This window comes from Salvelinus alpinus, chromosome 10, assembly GCF_045679555.1.
Source record: "Salvelinus alpinus chromosome 10, SLU_Salpinus.1, whole genome shotgun sequence".
NCBI classification, from domain to species: Eukaryota; Metazoa; Chordata; class Actinopteri; order Salmoniformes; family Salmonidae; genus Salvelinus; species Salvelinus alpinus.
The window spans coordinates 63760225-63782724 of record NC_092095.1 but is presented as its reverse complement, the minus strand read 5'-3'; the positions used below and the strand labels follow the sequence as shown (position 1 = coordinate 63782724).

At 45.5% G+C, this 22500-nt stretch overlaps 1 protein-coding gene across 1 annotated transcript in view; it reads left to right on the top strand.

Moving 5' to 3' along the window:
- The window catches only part of kalrnb (kalirin RhoGEF kinase b), a 66597-nt gene that overhangs the window by 23886 nt on the left and 20211 nt on the right, over positions 1 to 22500 (top strand). The window contains exons 16-33 of the mRNA XM_071330413.1: positions 861 to 1027; positions 1606 to 1725; positions 1903 to 2121; positions 3532 to 3681; positions 4417 to 4558; positions 4781 to 4896; positions 5907 to 6029; positions 6145 to 6327; positions 6565 to 6689; positions 6982 to 7158; positions 7574 to 7643; positions 10413 to 10502; positions 10661 to 10753; positions 11510 to 11621; positions 11725 to 11915; positions 13202 to 13303; positions 13911 to 14065; positions 14885 to 14987. Coding sequence (XP_071186514.1) covers positions 861 to 1027; positions 1606 to 1725; positions 1903 to 2121; positions 3532 to 3681; positions 4417 to 4558; positions 4781 to 4896; positions 5907 to 6029; positions 6145 to 6327; positions 6565 to 6689; positions 6982 to 7158; positions 7574 to 7643; positions 10413 to 10502; positions 10661 to 10753; positions 11510 to 11621; positions 11725 to 11915; positions 13202 to 13303; positions 13911 to 14065; positions 14885 to 14987 — 2438 coding nt within the window. The remainder of the gene's footprint in view (positions 1 to 860; positions 1028 to 1605; positions 1726 to 1902; positions 2122 to 3531; positions 3682 to 4416; positions 4559 to 4780; positions 4897 to 5906; positions 6030 to 6144; positions 6328 to 6564; positions 6690 to 6981; positions 7159 to 7573; positions 7644 to 10412; positions 10503 to 10660; positions 10754 to 11509; positions 11622 to 11724; positions 11916 to 13201; positions 13304 to 13910; positions 14066 to 14884; positions 14988 to 22500) is intronic.

Sequence of the window (22500 nt, the reverse complement as noted above, 5' to 3'; positions counted from 1 at the left end):
GTGAATGTGAGGAAGAGGAGAGATATGGGGTGAATGTGAGAAAGAGGAGAGAGATGGGGTGAATGTGAAGAAGAGGAGAGCGAAGGGGTGAATGTGAGGAAGAGGAGAGAGATGGGGTGAATGTGAGGAAGAGGAGAGAGATGGGGTGAATGTGAAGAAGAGGAGAGAGATGGGGGAAATGTGAAGAAGAGGAGAGAGATGGGGAAACATTGAGAGTGATGGGGTGAGGGGAAGGGGATTGGGGTTACCATGGAAACTGCTTTCTCAAGCGCACAGCTGGTCCCTATGGAAACGTACATATTGAATTTACCATGGAGACGACCGCTCACAGTCAGACTGTGAGAGGAATTCAGATCCGAACCATCCCAGGGTAACCACACACACACACACAGATGGACGCTCATACATATCCACTGATGCACACGTGCACATAATACACACATGCACTTATACACTCACACGCACGCACACACACACACACACACACACGATTCCTTGCATCTATCGTCTCTCCTCTTCTCCTTCTCAAACCCCTTTGGAGAAGAAGGTCCTTCAGAGGGGAGGAACCTTCTCCTGGAATACAGTTGACAAAGGATGTGAGGAGATAGGAGGCGAGGAGATAGGAGGCGAGGACAGGCTATCCCCCATTAGTCTTTCTTTCACAGAAAGACTAATGAAGAGACAGATTTCTATTGGAAGGGCTCTTCCAACGTGACATCATGGCTTAGCACCATCTAGTGGTGAACAGTATACACTCTGTATAATCATCAAACATACATACACATAGGGATGGGATATTTTTCACATAGATAAGTTTGTGTGTGTGTGTATGTGTGTGTGTGTATGTGTGTGTGTTCCAGGTATTCAGCTGACGGCTGAGGGGGAGACTGATCTGTCCTCTCAGGTGGAGGGGCTCCATCAGCTTCTACAGGACAAGCAGAAGGAGCTGCACCAGATAGTCGAACACACACACACATACCTGGAGCAAGGCTTGCAGCTACGCCACCTACAGAGTCAGGTCAACCAGGTAAACACACACACACATACCTGGAGCAAGGCTTGCAGCTACGCCACCTACAGAGTCAGGTCAACCAGGTAAACACACACACACACACCTGGAGCAAGACTTGCAGCTACGCCACCTACAGAGTCAGGTCAACCAGGTAAAACACACACACACACCTGGAGCAAGGCTTGCAGCTACGCCACCTACAGAGTCAGGTCAACCAGGTAAACACACACACACACACCTGGAGCAAGACTTGCAGCTACGCCACCTACAGAGTCAGGTCAACCAGGTAAACACACACACACGCGTAGTACGCAAACTCACACACTTATGAACACACACACGCATGTATATAATGTGTATATGTACTATATATGACCCTGGCATCATGTCCACCTCCAGGTTCAACCGTAACCACAAACAAGTACACACAAACACACACTCCCACACATGAACAGAAACCTGCACAGACACACACACACACACACACACACACACACACACACACACACACACACACACACACACACACACACACACACATGTATATAACGTGTATATGTGATGTATATCTATGTGTGTGTGTGTGTTCCCAGGTGCTGGGCTGGATCAGTGAAGGAGAGGTGATGTTGTCTTCCTGTATGGTGAACTCCAGCTCTCTGTCCGAGGCTGAACAGCTACAGAGAGAACATGAGCGCCTCCAACAGGCCATAGAGGTAACTACACCCACTGCAAATCAATAAACACCAGTCACTGTAATGCAAACAAACTCTATTGACATAAAGCAATGTTGCCAAATGAGTTTTTATTCATCCCCCCTCGCCCCCATTTGGTCCCTTTCTACCCCCTCTCTTTCTCTCTACCCTTTCCCCCTCCCCTTCTCCTCCCCCCAGTCTCTGCTTCATGCTGACTCTCTCCAGAGGACCCACCAGGTGGCGCTGGCGCTGCAGCAGCGGGCAGAGCTGCTGGTGAGGGCGGGCCACTACGACCCAGAGGCAGTGAGGGCGTGTGCCCAGACGGTGGCGCTACACTGGCAGACGCTGATGCTGCGGATGGAGGACCGCCTCAAACTGGTCAACGCCTCCGCAGCCTTCTACCGGACCTCACAACAGGTAAGTCAGAGTCACTATCTCCTTATCCACCTCAACCCTAAACCTTGTGTCCACACCCCTGTTCAACCCGAACCAGAAACCTAATCCCCACACCTCTTGTAACCTCAGCCCAGGATTTAATAACCAGCTGTAAGAGCAGGCTTTAATAACCAGCTGTAATAGCAGGCTTTAATAACCAGCTATAATAGCAGGCTTTAATAACCAGCTGTAATAGCAGGCTTTAATAACCAGCTGTAATAGCAGGCATTAATAACCAGCTGTAATAGCAGGCATTAATAACCAGCTGTAAGAGCAGGCATTAATAACCAGCTGTAATAGCAGGCATTAATAACCAGCTGTAAGAGCAGGCTTTAATAACCAGCTGTAATAGCAGGCTTTAATAACCAGCTGTAATAGCAGGCATTAATAACCAGCTGTAAGAGCAGGCATTAATAACCAGCTGTAATAGCAGGCTTTAATAACCAGCTGTAATAGCAGGCTTTAATAACCAGCTGTAATAGCAGGCATTAATAACCAGCTGTAAGAGCAGGCTTTAATAACCAGCTGTAAGAGCAGGCATTAATAACCAGCTGTAATAGCAGGCATTAATAACCAGCTGTAATAGCAGGCATTAATAACCAGCTGTAATAGCAGGCATTAATAACCAGCTGTAAGAGCAGGCATTAATAACCAGCTGTAATAGCAGGCTTTAATAACCAGCTGTAATAGCAGGCATTAATAACCAGCTGTAATAGCAGGCATTAATAACCAGCTGTAATAGCAGGCATTAATAACCAGCTGTAAGAGCAGGCATTAATAACCAGCTGTAAGAGCAGGCATTAATAACCAGCTGTAAGAGCAGGCATTAATAACCAGCTGTAATAGCAGGCATTAATAACCAGCTGTAAGAGCAGGCATTAATAACCAGCTGTAAGAGCAGGCATTAATAACCAGCTGTAAGAGCAGGCATTAATAACCAGCTGTAAGAGCAGGCATTAATAACCAGCTGTAATAGCAGGCATTAATAACCAGCTGTAAGAGCAGGCATTAATAACCAGCTGTAATAGCAGGCATTAATAACCAGCTGTAAGAGCAGGCATTAATAACCAGCTGTAATAGCAGGCATTAATAACCAGCTGTAAGAGCAGGCATTAATAACCAGCTGTAAGAGCAGGCATTAATAACCAGCTGTAATAGCAGGCATTAATAACCAGCTGAAATAGCAGGCATTAATAACCAGCTGTAATAGCAGGCATTAATAACCAGCTGTAAGAGCAGGCATTAATAACCAGCTGTAAGAGCAGGCATTAATAACTAGCACCATTCAATCGGACAGCGACATCATTGGAATTCAGAAGTTCAGCACCACATGGCAGTTGACAGCGACCATGTGTATATACTCAGGCATACTGTATGTATGTTTCCCCCCAGGTATGTGGTGTGTTGGAGAGCCTGGAACAAGAGTATCGTAGGGACGAGGACTGGTGTGGTGGCGGAGAGAGGCAGGGGAGCAGGGGCCAGCCGGAGCACCTCATTCCCCTCATCAACAAACACATGGAACAGAAAGAAGCCTTCCTCAAGGTACGGAGAGAGAGAGAGAGAGAGAGAGAGAGGAAAGAAAGAAAGACGAAGCGAGGACAGAAAGGCAGAGATGACAGAAAGGTGGAGAGAGGACAGAAAGAGAGAGAGAGAACAGAAAGACGGAAAGAGGACAGAAAGACGGATAGAGGACAGAAAGACATAGAAAGGACAGAAAGACGGATAGAGGACAGAAAGACGGATAGAGGACAGAAAGACGGATAGAGGATAGAAAGACATAGAAAGGCCAGAAAGACGGATAGTGGACAGAAAGACGGATAGAGGACAGAAAGACATAGAAAGGACAGAAAGACGTATAGAGGAAAGAAAGACATAGAAAGGACAGAAAGACAGATAGTGGACAGAAAGACGTATAGAGGACAGAAAGACATAGAAAGGACAGAAAGACAGATAGTGGACAGAAAGACGGATAGAGGACAGAAAGAACGGTAGAGGACAGAAAGACGGATAGAGGACAGAAAGACGGATAGTGGACAGAAAGACGGATAGTGGATAGAAAGACGGATAGAGGACAGGAAGACGGATAGAGGATAGAAAGACGATAGTGAACAGAAAGACGGATAGAGGACAGAAAGACAAAGAAAGGACAGAAAGACGGATAGAGGACGGATAGAGGATAGAAAGACGGATAGAGGATAGAAAGACGGATAGATGATGATAGAGATGGTTTTTAGCTACAGTCTCTGTTGGTGTGTTTTAACCCTTTGTTTCCTGCAGGCATGCACCCTGGCCAGACGCAACGCAGAGGTCTTCCTCAAGTACATCCACCGCAACAGCGTTACTATGGCAACCATCTCCGGACACAGTGCAGGAGCAGAGGTCACTGGTCACTCCCGTGTGCCTGAGCAGCAGGTCAAAGGTGAGCCAACACACAGTTATATTACACACACACACACACACACACACACACACACACACACACACACACACACACACACACACACACACACACACACACACACACACAACACACACACACAAACAGAGACAGAAGAGCAGCCATATGCATAATGATGATATTTCAGCCACTGTGTTTATACCTGGCAGTGCAAATGTGTGTGTGTGTGTGTTGCTCTTGTAGGTATCCTCAGTGAGCTCCTGCAGAGGGAGAACAGGGTTCTACATTTCTGGACTCTGAAGAAGCGTCGTCTGGACCAGTGTCAACAGTATCTGCTGTTCCAGAGCCACACCCAACAGGTGAGTTTGCCACGCCTCCTTTAGATGAGTCCACACCCAACAGGTGAGTTTGCCACACCTCCTTTAGATGAGTCCACACCCAACAAGTGAGTTTGCCACACCTCCTTTAGATGAGTCCACACCCAACAGGTGAGTTTGCCACACCTCCTTTAGATGAGTCCACACCCAACAGGTGAGTTTGCCACACCTCCTTTAGATGAGTCCACACCCAACAGGTGAGTTTGCCACACCTCCTTTAGATGAGTCCACACCCAACAGGTGAGTTTGCCACGCCTCCTTTAGATGAGTCCACACCCAACAGGTGAGTTTGCCACGCCTCCTTTAGATGAGTCCACACCCAACAGGTGAGTTTGCCACGCCTCCTTTAGATGAGTCCACACCCAACAGGTGAGTTTGCCACACCTCCTTTAGATGAGTCCACACCCAACAGGTAAGTTTGCCACGCCTCCTTTAGATGAGTCCACACCCAACAGGTGAGTTTGCCACACCTCCTTTAGATGAGTCCACACCCAACAGGTGAGTTTGCCACACCTCCTTTAGATGAGTCCACACCCAACAGGTGAGTTTGCCACGCCTCCTTTAGATGAGTCCACACCCAACAGGTGAGTTTGCCACGCCTCCTTTAGATGAGTCCACACCCAACAGGTGAGTTTGCCACGCCTCCTTTAGATGAGTCCACACCCAACAGGTGAGTTTGCCACACCTCCTTTAGATGAGTCCACACCCAACAGGTGAGTTTGCCACACCTCCTTTAGATGAGTCCACACCCAACAGGTGAGTTTGCCACACCTCCTTTAGATGAGTCCACACCCAACAGGTGAGTTTGCCACACCTCCTTTAGATGAGTCCACACCCAGTTTGGGAAACCTGAGTTTGAGATGTAGAATTATAACAGAGCCATGTTGGCACCCAGACAACTGCATTACCCTGAAAATGGTTTGTCCTCCTCTCTCTCTCTTTTTCTCGCCCTTTCCCTCTCTCTTTATCTCTCTCTCCATCTCTCTCTCCAGGCGTTGGATTGGCTGCAGCAGAGTGGTGAGCACTACCTGTCCATTCACACATCGCCAGGGGCAACCAGTGCAGAGACCCAGGACCTGCTGGCTCAACACAGGGAATTCTGCATCTCGGCTAAGGTGAACACACACACAGACCCACTCACATACACACATGCTTACACACACACTACAAAGGTAAGGGGTATATCAGAACAGTTCCCACAATCCATTTCTCCCCTCTACCTCCTCCCAGCACACTCAGGAGAAGGTGCACCTGCTGATCCAGCTGGCAGAGAGCATGCTGGGTAAGGGCCACTCCCACAGGGTGGAGCTACGGAGGTGTGTGTCGACGGTGGACAAGCGCTACCGAGAGTTCTCCATGCGCATGGGCCAGTACCGGAACACACTGGAGACTGCACTGGGAGGCTGCACGCAGGTGTGTGTGAGGGTTGGAGTGTGTGTTTCTTGACGACTAGTTGTCTTCCATGTGTGTGAGGGTGACTGAATGTGTTCGGCTGGTGGGTGCACGTGTGTGTGTGTCTCAGATTCCAGGTCAATCAGAGATAGAGCTGAAGGATTTATGTATGGGCTTTTTGCCCATGTCTGTTTCCTTCATGTCAATGAAGTTCTCTGAGTGGTATTGAATTGTCTCCGTGTACGGTGTCCTCTGTAGGACAATAAGGACCTGGAACTGGAGCTCATCCCCAACAGCCTCTCTGACTCTGACCCCGAAGTGAACCTGAACGACCCCAACCACGAGGTCAGCGACGAGAAGAGGAGGACGGCCAGGAAGAAAGAGTGAGTCCAACAGAGAAAGAGAGAGAATGAGAGAGCGAGAGGGGGAAGCGGAGAGAGGATAAGTGTGTGTGTGTGTGTGTGTGTGTGTGTGTGTGTGTGTGTGTGTGTGTGTGTGTGTGTGTGTGTGTGTGTGTGTGTGTGTGTGTGTGTGTGTGTGTGTGTGTGTGTGTGTGTGTGTGTGTGTGTGTGAGAGATGGAGAGAGAGAAGAGGGAGAGATAGAGGGAGAGATAGAGAGATGGTAGGATAATTGTATTTATTGAAAAAGTAGCCAGTTTCTTGGTACTCCTGCAGGTATATCATGTCAGAGCTTCTCCAGACAGAGAGGGTGTATGTGAAGGATCTGCAGGAGTGTATTGATACCTACCTGTGGGAGATGACCAGTGGCTCTGAAGAGATCCCCAGCAGGATCGCCAACAAGGATGACGTTGTCTTTGGGAACATCCAGGACATTTATGAGTTCCATAACAGGTGTGTATATTACTGTCTGTATAGCACAATATGTGTGTAATGTATGGTGTTTAGCACATATCATTAAATAGAACAGAAATTGAATTTATCCCGAGCCAATATGGCCGCCATTATCCCATTCTAGAGTTCTGCAGGTCTATGACATCTATGACATTATACTGTATGTCTCTATGGTATAGCACAGAGGGATTCAAATATTACTTTACCAGGTCTGGACTCCTGCTGCTTTTCTGTTCTACCTGATAATGAATTGCACCCTCATGGTGTCTCAGGTCTAAATCAGTCACTGCTTAGAGGGGAAGAATTAAAAAAGCAATGGAACTGTCTTCAAGGTCCATGTTTGAGTTTGAGGGGTGTAGGCATAACATAACAGATGTGTGTATAGTGTATAATGATGGTTTGTGTTTTGTTGCAGTATTTTCCTGAAGGAGCTGGAGAACTACGAACAGCTACCTGAGGATGTGGGTCACTGCTTCGTCACCTGGGTAACCACCAAGACATTATGTCTGATAGAGCATAGAGAGAGAGAGAGAGAGAGAGAGAGAGAGAGAGAGAGAGAGAGAGAGAGAGAGAGAGAGAGAGAGAGAGAGAGATAGAGAGTGTTTGTGTTCCAATGAATCACAGTACTGCAGGAGTGTTGTCTGAACTTCACCTCTCTCTCTCTCTCTCTCTCTCTCTCTCTCTCTCTCTCTCTCTCTCTCTCTCTCTCTCTCTCTCTCTCTCTCTCTCTCTCTCTCTCTCTCTCTCTCTCTCTCTCTCTCTCTCTCTCTCTCTCTCTCTCTCTCTCTCTCTCTCTCTCTCTCTCTCTCTCAATTCAATTTCAATTCAAGGGGCTTTATTGGCATGGGAAACATGTGTTAACATTGCCAAAGCAAGTGAGGTAGATATTATACAAAAGTGAAATAAACAATACAAATTAACAGTAAACATTACACATACAGAAGTTTCAAAACAATAAAGACATTACAAATGTTATATTATATATATACAGTGTTGTAACAATGTACAAATGGTTAAAGCACACAAGTTAAAATAAATAAGCATAAATATGGGTTGTATTTACAATGGTGTTTGTTCTTCACTGGTTGCCCTTTTCTTGTGGCAACAGGTCACAAATCTTGCTGCTGTGATGGCACACTGTGGAATTTCTCCCAGTAGATATGGGAGTTTATCAAAATTGGATTTGTTTTCAAATTCTTTGTGGATCTGTGTAATCTGAGGGAAATATGTCTCTCTAATATGGTCATACATTGGGCAGGAGGTTAGGAAGTGCAGCTCAGTTTCCACCTCATTTTGTGGGCAGTGTGCACATAGCCTGTCTTCTCTTGAGAGCCATGTCTGCCTACGGCGGCCTTTCTCAATAGCAAGGCTATGCTCACTGAGTCTGTACATAGTCAAAGCTTTCCTTAAGTTTGGGTCAGTCACAGTGGTCAGGTATTCTGCCACTGTGTACTCTCTGTTTAGGGCCAAATAGCATTCTAGTTTGCTCTGTTTTTTTGTTAATTCTTTCCAATGTGTCAAGTAATTATCTTTTTGTTTTCTCATGATTTGGTTGGGTCTAATTGTGCTGTTGTCCTGGGGCTCTGTGGGGTGTGTTTGTGTTTGTGAACAGAGCCCTAGGACCAGCTTGCTTAGGGGACTCTTCTCCAGGTTCATCTCTCTGTAGGTGATGGCTTTGTTATGGAAGGTTTGGGAATCGCTTCCTTTTAGGTGGTTGTAGAATTTAACGGCTCTTTTCTGGATTTTGATAATTAGTGTGTATCGGCCTAATTCTGCTCTGCATGCATTATTTGGTGTTCTACGTTGTACACGGAGGATATTTTTGCAGAATTCTGCATGCAGAGTCTCAATTTGGTGTTTGTCCCATTTTGTGAAATCTTGGTTGGTGAGCGGACCCCAGACCTCACAACCATAAAGGGCAATGGGCTCTATGACTGATTCAAGTATTTTTAGCCAGATCCTAATTGGTATGTTGAAATTTATGTTCCTTTTGATGGCATAGAAGGCCCTTCTTGCCTTGTCTCTCAGATCGTTCACAGCTTTGTGGAAGTTACCTGTAGTGCTGATGTTTAGGCCGAGGTATGTATAGTTTTTTGTGTGCTCTAGGGCAACGGTGTCTAGATGGAATTTGTGGTCCTGGTGACTGGACCTTTTTTGGAACACCATTATTTTGGTCTTACTGAGATTTACTGTCAGGGCCCAGGTCTGACAGAATCTGTGCAGAAGATCTAGGTGCTGCTGTAGGCCCTCCTTGATTGGTGACAGAAGCACCAGGTCATCAGCAAACAGTAGACATTTGACTTCGGATTCTAGTAGGGTGAGACCGGGTGCTGCAGACTGTTCTAGTGCCCGCGCCAATTCGTTGATATATATGTTGAAGAGGGTGGGGCTTAAGCTGCATCCCTGTCTCACCCCACGACCCTGTGTGAAGAAATGTGTGTGTTTTTTGCCAATTTTAACCGCACACTTGTTGTTTGTGTACATGGATTTTATAATGTCGTATGTTTTACCCCCAACACCACTTTCCATCAATTTGTATAGCAGACCCTCATGCCAAATTGAGTCTTTGCCTTTGTTTTGGTTTGTTTGGTTGTCAATTAGGGTGTGTAGGGTGAATACATGGTCTGTTGTACGGTAATTTGGTAAAAAGCCAATTTGACATTTGCTCAGTACATTGTTTTCACTTTTGTGGATTGGGGTGATCAGTCCTTGGTTCCAAATATTGGGGAAGATGCCAGAGCTAAGGACGATGTTAAAGAGTTCTCTCTCTCCCTCTCTCCCTCTCTCTCTCTCTCTCTCTCTCTCTCTCTCTCTCTCTCTCTCTCTCTCTCTCTCTCTCTCTCTCTCTCTCTCTCTCTCTCTCTCTCTCTCTCTCTCTCTCCCTCCCTCTCTCTCTCTCTCTCTCTCTCTCTCTCTCTCTCTCTCTCTCTCTCTCTCTCTCTCTCTCTCTCTCTCTCTCTCTCTCTCTCTCTCTCTCTCTCTCTCTCTCTCTCTCTCTCTCTCTCTCTCTCTCTCTCTCTCTCTCTCTCAATTCAATTAAAGGCTTTATTGGCATGGGAAACGTATGTTTACATTGCCAAAGCAAGTGAAATAGATACAATTAACAGTAAACATCACATTTCCAAAAGTTCCAAAAGAATAAAGACATTTCAAATGTCATAGTATGTATATATACAGTGTTGTAATGATGTGCAAATAGTTCAAGTACGAAAGGGAAATAAATAAACATACATCTCTCTCTCTCTTTCTCTCAGGCAGATAAGTTCCACATGTATGTGACGTATTGTAGAAATAAACCAGACTCCAGCCTTCTGATCCAGCAACATGGGACAGGCTTCTTTCAGGTGACACACTCTCCATTTCCCTTTTTCTTTCTTTCTTTCTCTCTTTCTCTCTCTCTCTTTTCCACATCTCAGCATAATACAGTTAGTCTGTAGATGGCAATCCCTGTTCAGTGTAGCGTCTCTGCAGCCCTGATTTTCCGCTGTGTGTATGTGTGTAGGAGGTCCAGAGGAGGCATGGTCTTGCTAACTCCATCTCCTCAGCGCTCATCAAGCCGGTTCAACGCATCACCAAGTACCAGCTCCTTCTCAAGGTACAGAACAGGAGAAATACTGATGTGTGTTGCTTTTACAAGACACTATTCTTATGCTCTCTGTCTCTCTGTCTCTCTGTCTCTCTGTCTCTCTGTCTCTCTGTCTGTCTGTCTGTCTCGCTGTCTCGCTGTCTGTCTGTCTGTCTGTCTGTCTCTCTGTCTCTCTGTCCCGCTGTCTGTCTGCCTGTCTGTCTCGCTGTCTGTATGTCTCTCTGTCTCTCTGTCTCTCTGTCTCGCTGTCTCTCTGTCTCTCTGTCTCTCTGTCTGTCTGTCTGTCTCGCTGTCTGTCTGTCTGTCTGTCTGTCTGTCTGTCTCTCTGTCCCGCTGTCTGTCTGCCTGTCTGTCTCGCTGTCTGTATGTCTCTCTGTCTCTCTGTCTCTCTGTCTCTCTGTCCCGCTGTCTGTCTGCCTGTCTGTCTCGCTGTCTATCTGTCTCTCTGTCTCTCTGTCCCGCTGTCTGTCTGTCTGCCTGCCTGCCTGCCTGTCTGTCTGTCTGTCTGTCTGTCTGTCTGTCTGTCTGTCTGTCTGTCTGTCTGTCTGTCTGTCTCTCTGTCTGTCTGTCTGTCTGTCTGTCTGTCTGTCTGTCTCTCTGTCTCACTGTCTGTCTGTCTGTCTCTCTGTCTCGCTGTCTGTCTGCCTGCCTGCCTGCCTGCCTGTCTGTCTGTCTGTCTGTCTGTCTGTCTGTCTGTCTGTCTGTCTGTCTGTCTGTCTGTCTGTCTGTCTTTCTTTCTGTCTGTCTGTCTGTCTGTGTGTCCAGGAGTTGTTGGCGTGTTGTGAGGAGGGAAAAGGCGAGATCAAGGAGGGTCTGGACGTCATGCTGAGCGTTCCAAAGCGAGCCAACGATGCCATGCATGTTAGCATGCTAGAGGGTGAGCTGATGTCACATCCTGCTATATGATGTCACTTTCTGCTGTATGATGTCACATCCTGCTGTAAGATGTGACATGACTTCCTGCTGTATTCCTATCCCAGGTCTGGAGGAGGGCTTGGAGGTGCAGGGAGAGCTGCTCCTGCAGGATACCTTCCAGGTGTGGGATCCTAAATCCCTTATCAGGAAAGGCCGGGAACGCCACCTGTTCCTGTTCGAGCTCTCGCTGGTCTTCAGTAAAGAGATAAAGGACTCCTCCGGACGTACCAAGTACCTCTACAAGAGCAGGCTGAGGGTACTATACTATACTATACTATACTATAGCATACTATACTATACTAATACCATACTACACTATACTATACTAATATCATACTATACCATGCCATACCATACTAAACTATACCATACCATACTATACTAATACCATACTATATAATACCATGCTATACTATACCATACCATACTATACTATACTAATACCATACCATACTATGCTATACTAATACCATACTGTGTCATGCCATACCAAACTATACCATACCATACTATACTATACTAATACCATACTGTACCATACCACACTATACTAATACCATACTATACCATGCCATACTATACTATACTAATACCATACTATATAATACCATGCTATACTAATACCACACTATACTATACCATACTATACCATAAAAAACCATACCATACTATACTATACTAAACTAAACTAATACCAATCTATACTGTACTATACTGTACCGCACCATACTGCATCGTACCATACCGTACCATACTGTACTATACTGTACCATACCATACTATACCCCCATTTCAACTATACACATAGTAAAAAACCTATATAATATTACTCTACCACACCAGGTACCTCTACAACAGCAGGCTGAGGGTACTGTACTATACCATTCTATACCATACCATACTATACCATACCATACTATACCATACTATACCATACTATACTATAACATTCTATACCATACTATACCATATCATACTATACCATACCATACTATACCATACTATACTATACTATACCATTCTATACTATACCATACTATACCGTGCCATATCATACTATACCATACTATACCATACTATACCATGCCATACTATATAATACTATACCATACTATACTATACCATTCTATACCATACCATACTATACTATACTATACTATACCATGCCATACTATATAATACTATACCATACTATACTATACCATTCTATACCACACCATACTATACCATACTATACCATACCATATCATACTATACCATACCATACCATACTATACCATACTATGTCATACTATACCATACCATATTATACTATACCATATCATACCATACAATACCATACCATACTATGCCATACTATACCATACTATACCATAAACATAGTAATACACATATAAAATATTATTCTACCACACCAGGTACCTCTACAATTGCAGGCTGAGGGTATGGCTACGCCACATATATACTTTCATGCATTCTACATCCCATATACCCCACCTCGTTTCCCAACGGAAACATTAACTGCCTTGTGTCCTCTTCCAGACGTCAGAGTTGGGGGTGACAGAGCACATTGAGGGGGACCCCTGTAAGTTTGCTCTGTGGGTGGGCCGTACCCCCACCTCGGACAACAAGACCGTCCTCAAGGTAACAGCCAAATATATTCTCAAGTGCACTCTCCTACTGCCTGTCATCTCTGGTGAACCTTTTCATGTGCGCTCGCCGACTGCATCTCAGTGCTAGAGGCGTCACTACGGACCCAGGTTTGATTCCAGGCTGTATCACAACCGGCCGTGATTAGGAGTCCCATAGGGTGGCGCACAATTGGCCCAGCGTCGCCCGGGTTAGGATTTGGCCGGGGTAGGCCGTCATTGTAAATAATACTTTGTTCTTAACTGACTTGCCTAGTTAAATAAAGGTTAAATTAAACATTTAAAAATCTCTGGTGAACCTTTTCATGTGCAGTCTCCTCTGATGTAGCTTCTGTTGTGCTTTCCTATATTTACTTTACTATCTGTTTGTCTCGTTTTATCACTCTCTCCTGCACTCCCCCTTCTCTCTCTCCCTCTCTCACTCCCCCTACCGCTCTCTCTCTCTCACTCCCCCTCCCGCTCTCTCACTCCCCCTCCCTCCCCCTCTCTCCCCCCCTCCCTCCCTCTGACCCTCCCCCATCCCCTCTCTCTCTCTCTCTCCCCCTCCCGTTCTCTCTCTCGCTCTCTCTCTCCCTCCCTCCCTCTCTCCCTCCCTCCCCCAGGCCTCATCTCTGGAGCTGAAGCAGGAGTGGGTGCGCAACGTGCGTCAGGTGATCCAGGAGAGACGTGGCCATCTGAGAGGAGCGCTGAGGGAGCCCATCCCCCTCCCCAAGACCCCCGCCCCCACCCTGGTCCGCACGCGCAGCATCAACAGGAGGTTCGTACACACACACACACCCCACTTCCTCTCTCCCTCTCTTGTCTCTTGTACCGCTAAGGTGGTTGTACACTTTGTATTACTTGCAAGACAGAGAAGTGGGTTTGAGTGTTTTTATTATAGAATTAGAAATTAGAATACTAGAATGGTCATGAATCTTCTTATGATGGGATAAATGTTAAACTTGGTTTGCCAGATATTGTGTTAAATAATGAATTTGAAGAATTTATCAACACTGTATGTTTGTTAGCTAGATAGCTAGACAGTTTAGAGGAATGATTCCATGAATGTTTCAAATTAAATGCCAATATGCCAACATTCCATTCAAACAACGCAGTCAATCCACAGCCAGACACTGGCTGAAATCAGGTGATGATACTGTAGGACTTAGACAAGTGGTAAATGCAACAAGTTCTGATATTGTATCATATAATAGCACTCTCAGATTTCCATGAAAGGAAACATTTAGACATTTATGGTCTGTTTACATATATCTTAGAGGCTATTTATACAGAACATTTGTATAAAACCCATATAAACTACATTTATAATTGTATAACAATATTTTAGGTTCACAATTTCTGATATATCACATGCCTATTTCACTTTTATTCTCCTCCATCAGTAAAATCAGGATTATGTCTCTACTGCCATTCATTCATATTAGACTGGGTTGGATTTCTCCCTGACCAATATGGCTGCCATTTTCACCCCATTATGGAATTTCAATAGGATCTCTATGGTTTTTATTATGTAAGTGTCATCAGGTTGTGCGCGTACGTATCATGATATTTTTTATGTGTACGCGTCACCCCCCAGAGACACCAATGAGGATGCAGACAGCCTGGGAGATGCCAGCAGCCAGCCGGACACCGTCTCCATTGCCTCCCGCACCTCTCAGAACACAGCAGACAGCGACAAGGTAGAGACAGACTACACTACCCAGCAGCCACCACTGTTTACACAAAAAGTACCCAAGAGTGATCTGTTCTAAGTGTATATACACTCATACAGAGACTCTAAGAGCTTCTAAGAGTGTATGAGTTTTTACTGACGCTCTATGAGTGTAGTGACTTCCTTTACTAATGGAACACAGCCACTGCCAAGCCACATTCACAGTTCCCTAAAGCCAAACGGCAAAAACATTCAATGAGATCCAGGGATATGGTGCAACAAAATAGATGATTGATTTTTCTTATATCTAACTAAAATGATTCTCTAATCAACTTAAGGCATAGATTACTTGACATGAAAATGCATATTATGATCTGTTTGTATGTCTGGTCAAAAGACTAAACCGCTCCCGCATCTAGCTAGGACTCCCTCCACCCCTGAAGGCCCAACTTCCTGTCTTTATCCTATCACTAACACACATACCCCAGTACAATGAATGGGCAAGAGGGGGAGCCAAAAAACGAAGGTAGACTAATAACAAAGGAATATACCTCAACCAGGTAAATATAAATCATAAAGGTACGTACCTAATAATGAATCACATACATTCATATTTCATATATATATATATACACACATACATGGAGCTCTGTATGTTCTGTCTTTTATACAACTATGTCTAAATCGGCTCTAACATACCGGCCCCTAATTGTTAACTGCACTGAATGCATAACAAGGACTTAATATTCAAAAATAGAGCCAATACACAAAACATACTATACCAGAGCAGCATTACGGTTCATAGCTATGTACATGTACAAGGTCCCATATAGGACAAGAGTCCAGTGAGCTCAGTCCCAGATTGGAAGTGTTCAAGTGTTCAACATCCCAAAATTCAAGAGTACGACATCCAAGAATCAGAGGTGCACGTGATTTGAAGATGGAGCTCTGTGTGTGTGTGTGTGTGTGTGTGTGTGTGTGTGTGTGTGTGTGTGTGTGTGTGTGTGTGTGTGTGTGTGTGTGTGTGTGTGTGTGTGTGTGTGTGTGTGTGTGTGTGTGTCTCATTCAGCCGCCTCCAGGAGCAGACAGTTTATTGATAGGTCTCTGTAAGATGTTGGTCTTAACCATGACGCTCCGGACAAGACCTTTGACCCCTGGCAAAGCCTCCACCACACTCCCCAGTAGCCAAGAGTTCCTTGGAGCTGTGTCATCCACGATGGAAACAAGGTCACCAGGACTGAAGTTTCTCTTAGTTTTGTTCCACTTGTTCCACTCCTGCATAAGTGGAGATACTCCCTTATCCATCTCTTCCAGAAGAGGTCAGGGATATATTGTACTTGCTTCCATCTCCTTCGTGAGTATAGGTCTCCTCTCTGGAATAGTCATGGTAGCAGGACTGGCTTTGTTTTCAGATAAAGTGGATGGTTCGGAGTCTGGGTTTCTAGATCATTAGGGTCATTTGTTACAGTTGTGATTGGTCTGTCGTTCATGATCGCCTCAACTTCACACAAGGCTGTCTGCAAAGCCTCATCATCCAGTACTTGCTCTTTAAGGACTGAATAGAGGATCTTTTTCAACCTCTCCCATGGTGGGCTCCAGAGGGAGGGTTGAATGACCATGTCACTCCTTCCTTCAGTAATGCATTTTGAATCTTGTTGTGATCCAGCTCTTTCAACGCTTCTCCTAGCTTTCTGTGTGTTCCAACAAAGTTGGTGCCATTGTCTGTTCTGATACTTGTTACTGGGCCTCTTCGACAGATGAACCTGCGTAGGGCATTGATGCAGGAATCAGTATCCAGATAACTAGCAAATTCTAAGTGGACAACTCAACTCACAAGGCAAGTAAAGATCACACCATACCGCTTCACATGAACGCGGCCTCGCTTCACCTCTATGGGGACGAAGTAATCTATGCCCACATGGGTGAAAGGTGGCAAATCAGGTGACACCCAATCTTGTGGAAGGTCGGTCATCTTCTGTTCCCCAGCTCTAGCTTGCACCCGCCTGCAGAAGACACAGCTCTTAAGGATCTTCCTTGCTAAGGAGTTGGCACAGGGTATCCAATATCGCTGGCGAAGACTGGAAAGCATGTGTCCTCTCCCAGAGTGGCCAACCTGCTCATGGATGTGGAGTAGGATCAGTCTGGAGATGTAGGAGTCTTTGGGCAGGATCATAGGATTCTTTAGTTCCATGGGCATAGCAGCTTTGCTTAACCTTCCTCCCACTCTCAGAATGCCATTGTCAACAATTGGATAAAGTTTACAGATTGAGCCGCTTCCCTTGGCACACTGTCTTCCTTTCACAGTGAGTGCAATTTGTTTAAAGTGCTGTCTTTGCTCAAATCAAATGATTACCTTTTCTGCTTCATCTAGGTCATCCACAGGCAGACTTTATTTTCCAAACGTTAGTTTGAAAATGTCAATTCTGATTCTGGATCCGTTTTTGTGAGAACTTTCCTTTTCTGGCTTAACTGTAGAAGATGTCTCTTCAGTTTCAGCATCCAGGCAACTGCTTTCTTCAAGCTGTTCCATGTTGAATAGTACTCAATCAGTTTGCTGGTCAGACTCTTTTCTTCCACACATGTACTGTTTACGATGACGTCTTTTCTCACCACTGGATCATCCGGAGGGATGGAGCCAAGCTCCTCGGGGACTCTCCAGGGATTCTGGTCCTTTGAGCCATCTCTTTGAGTTCAGGAAAGTTTCAACATGTAACCCTCTTGAGGCATCATCAGCTGGGTTGGGTTTGGAGATCAAATACCTCCACTGTTTTGCTTCGATATGTCACGGATCACAGCAACCCTATTAGCCACAAAGGTATGGAATCTCTTGGTATCGTTGCGGATGTATTTTAGCCCAGACTGACTGTCTGTCCAGGAAGTTGACTCCTAGAGTTCAATCTGGAGCTCCAACCTTAACATCCTGTCCACTCGCACCGCTAATGTTGCTGCAGCAACTTCCAGTCTGGGGATCGTCATCTGCTTGAGTGGAGTCACTCTTGATTTCCTCAGCATGAATGCGATGTGGATCTTTTCCATACCGTTTGTGAACCTAAGGTAACTTGCCGTGCCATAACCTTGTTCACTTGCGTCACCGAAGTGATGCAGCTGTTCTCAGGCATCATGCACCAGTCAATCTGGAATCTGGACAGCTGGTCCAGCTCTGAGAGCCATCTGCTCCATGAAATAAAGTGTTCTTTCGGGGATGACTTCGTCCCATCCACACTTTAGCTTGCAGAACTCTTGAAGAATCTGCTTTGCCTTTAAGATAAATGGGGCGAGAAAACCTAATGGATGGTAAACAGAGCTGATGGTTGAGAGATACCTCTTCTCGTAAGGGGTCTGTTCTTGACAGTGACTCAGAAGGTAAACGCATCACTTTCAATGTTCCATCGGATTCCAAGTGTTTTTTCAACAGGCAGCTTCTCTCTGTCCAGGTCCAGTTCTTTTATCTGCTTGGCTTTGTGTTCCTCAGGGATAGAAGCCAGCGCAGCGCGGCTGTTGCTGACCCACTTGGTCAACTTGAACCTACTCTGACAGCACACATCTCTGAGGTTTTTCTGTGAGAGCTATGGCTTGTTCTTCTGTGGCCACTAGATTTGAGGCAGTCATCAACATAGAAGTTGGACTTGACTGTTTCATTCACCTCTTTATCGTACTTCTCACAGTTGTCTTCTGTCGTCCTTCGCAGTGCAACTTGGAGAGGATATAGCACCGAAGAGATGTCTTTCTGTACTTCTCCAATCTTTTGTTAGTGTCACCATCTGGCCCCATAGGAATCGCAGGAAGTGAGCGATTCTTCTCCCCTCCTCTGAGGCAGTGCAGTACAGAGAGCCAAAACAGGACCAGAGGGGTGTCTCCCCAAAACAATAGGCCAGTCTCATGACCTCATCCCTGTAGCAGTAGCTGTGTGTGTTGTGTGTGCGCATATGTGCGAGCGCGTGTGTGTATATGTGTTATGAGGGTGAGAGAGAGGGTGTTCCCCTCACACAGTGTTTAAAGTCATTCTGATACTTTTGGGGAACAGTTCACCAGTGCTGTCTTGGTATGTATACATTTCTGCACATCTTGAATGTTTCATTTAGATTGTTTGTTTAGTATTAATATACATATATATTATTATACACTTTATTATGACCATGTTGTTATGATATGGTCATTTAGCAAACGCTCTTAGCCAGGACGACTGACGGAACCGTCAACACAGATAGTAAGGCAAAGGCATTCAGTATGTGGTCAATGCAGGAATCAAACCCACAACCTTGCTGTTGCAGCACCATGCCTCTAGGCTGACCCACTGAGACATTGGGAGCAGCTATTTTACCATTTGATGTATTTGTTTGTATGTAGCCTATGTAAGTGTGTGTGTTTGTATGTAGCCTATGTAAGTGTGTGTGTTTGTATGTAGCCTATGTAAGTGTGTGTGTTTGTATGTAGCCTATGTAAGTGTGTGTGTGTGTATGTAGCCTATGTAAGTGTGTGTGTGTGTATGTAGCCTATGTAAGTGTGTGTGTGTGTATGTAGCCTATGTAAGTGTGTGTGTTTGTATGTAGCCTATGTAAGTGTGTGTGTGTGTATGTAGCCTATGTAAGTGTGTGTGTGTGTATGTAGCCTATGTAAGTGTGTGTGTTTGTATGTAGCCTATGTAAGTGTGTGTGTTTGTATGTAGCCTATGTAAGTGTGTGTGTTTGTATGTAGCCTATGTAAGTGTGTGTGTTTGTATGTAGCCTATGTAAGTGTGTGTGTGTATGTGGTCACAACCAAACTGTTCAGAGCTGAGTGTATTTTCACCATCAGTACTACTACACTACTGAGAGTTCTTCACCCAGTTTGTACTGTTCACTTTCACAATATCTGTCTCTGTTGCTCTCTCTCTCTTTCCCTCCGTCAGTCTCTCTCTGTCCTCCCATTCTCTCTCTCTCTCTCTCTCTCTCTCTCTCTCTCTCTCTCTCTCTCTCTCTCTCTCTCTCTCTCTCTCTCTCTTTCCCTCAGTCTCTCTCTGTCCTCCCATTATCTCTCTCTCTCTCTCTCTCTCTCTCTCTCTCTCTCTCTCTCTCTCTCTCTCTCTCTCTCTCTCTCTCTCTCTCTCTCTCTCTCTCTCTCTCTCTCTCTCTCTCTCTCTCTCTCTCTCTCTCTCTCTCTCTCCCTCTCTCAGTCTCTCTCTCTCTCTTTCCCTCAGTCTCTCTCTGTCCTCCCATTCTCTCTCTCTCTTTCCCTCAGTCTCTCTCTGTCCTCCCATTCTCTCTCTCTCTCTCTCTTTCCCTCCCTCAGTCTCTCTCTCTCTCTCTCTTTCCCTCAGTCTCTCTCTGTCCTCCCATTCTCTCTCTCTCTTTCCCTCAGTCTCTCTCTGTCCTCCCATTCTCTCTCTCTCTCTCTTTCCCTCCCTCAGTCTCTCTCTCTCTCTCTCTTTCCCTCTCTCAGTCTCTCTCTGTTCTCCCATTCTCTCTTTCTCTCTCTCTTTCCCTCTCTCAGTCTCTCTCTGTCCTCCCATTCTCTCTCTCTCTCTTTCCCTCCCTAAGTCTCTCTCTGCCCTCCCATTCTCTCTCTCTCTCTCTCTTTCCCTCCCTCCGTCTCTCTCTGTCCTCTCTCTCTCTCTCTCTCCCTCTCTCTCTCTTTCTCTCTCTCTCTTTCCTCCCATTCTCTCTCTCTCTCTCTCTCTCTCTCTCTCTCTCTCTCTCTCTCTCTCTCTCTCTCTCTCTCTCTCTCTCTCTCTCTCTCTCTCTCTCTCTCTCTCTCTCTCTCTCTCTGTCTGTCTCTCTCTCGGTCTGTCTCTCTCTCTGTTGGGAAAGCTGTGTCCTTATGGCAGGATTCCCAAAACATCTGTGAATGATTTGGATGGGGAACACCCCAACCGTCCCCATGGAGTGTGTGTGTGTGTGTGTGTGTGTGTGTGTGTGTGTGTGTGTGTGTGTGTGTGTGTGTGTGTGTGTGTGTGTGTGTGTGTGTGTGTGTGTGTGTGTGTGTGTGTGTGTGTGTGTGTGTGTGTGTGTGTTTTGGGTGCTTTGTGTGTGTGTGAGTGTGTGTATGTGTTTGTGTGTGTGTTCGATAACAGATAGCTCCTGGAAGGACAGCTGTGATTTACATATTCACATATTTATCCAATCAGCATGTTTCTCTCATAGGAACACTAAAGGAGGACTAGATATCATACTTCCTTCGTTCTCTCTCTCCCCCACTCTCCTTTCTTCCCTCCCTACCTACCTCTGTTCCTCTTTGCACTCACCTCTTCTCCCTCGCTTCTTCTCTCCTGCCTTTATTCCCTCCATTCCTTTCTCCCCTCGTCTCTCTCTCACTCTCTCCCCTCCTCTCTCTCTCATACCCTCCCTGTTTCTCCCCTCCTCTCTCTCTCTCTCTCTCTCTCCCTCTCTCTCTCTCTCTCTCTCTCTCTCTCTCTCTCTCTCTCTCTCTCTCTCTCTCTCTCTCTCTCTGTCTCTCTGTCTCTCTCCCTGTCTCTCCCCTCCTCTCTCTCTTATACCCTATCCTGTCTCTCCCCTCCTCCCTCTCTCTCTCAATTCAATTTCAATTCAAGGGGCTTTATTGGCATGGGAAACATGTGTTAACATTGCCAAAGCAAGTGAGGTAGATATTATACAAAAGTGAAATAAACAATACAAATTAACAGTAAACATTACACATACAGAAGTTTCAAAACAATAAAGACATTACAAATGTTATATTATATATATACAGTGTTGTAACAATGTACAAATGGTTAAAGCACACAAGTTAAAATAAATAAGCATAAATATGGGTTGTATTTACAATGGTGTTTGTTCTTCACTGGTTGCCCTTTTCTTGTGGCAACAGGTCACAAATCTTGCTGCTGTGATGGCACACTGTGGAATTTCTCCCAGTAGATATGGGAGTTTATCAAAATTGGATTTGTTTTCAAATTCTTTGTGGATCTGTGTAATCTGAGGGAAATATGTCTCTCTAATATGGTCATACATTGGGCAGGAGGTTAGGAAGTGCAGCTCAGTTTCCACCTCATTTTGTGGGCAGTGTGCACATAGCCTGTCTTCTCTTGAGAGCCATGTCTGCCTACGGCGGCCTTTCTCAATAGCAAGGCTATGCTCACTGAGTCTGTACATAGTCAAAGCTTTCCTTAAGTTTGGGTCAGTCACAGTGGTCAGGTATTCTGCCACTGTGTACTCTCTGTTTAGGGCCAAATAGCATTCTAGTTTGCTCTGTTTTTTTGTTAATTCTTTCCAATGTGTCAAGTAATTATATCTTTTTGTTTTCTCATGATTTGGTTGGGTCTAATTGTGCTTTTAATTTAATTGTCTCTCTCTCTCTCTCCCTGTCTCTTCCCTCTCTCTCTTATATCCTCCCTGTCTCTCCCCTCCTCACGCTCTCTCTCTCGCTCTCTCTCTCGCTCTCTCTCTCTCCATCTGTCCCCTCCTCTCTTTCTCATACCCTATCCTGTCTCTCCCCTCCTCTCTCTCTCTCTCTCTCTCTCTCTCTCTCTCTCTCTCTCTCTCTCTCTCTCTCTCTCTCTCTCTCTCTCTCTCTCTCTCTCTCTCTGTGTCTCTCCCCTCCTCTCT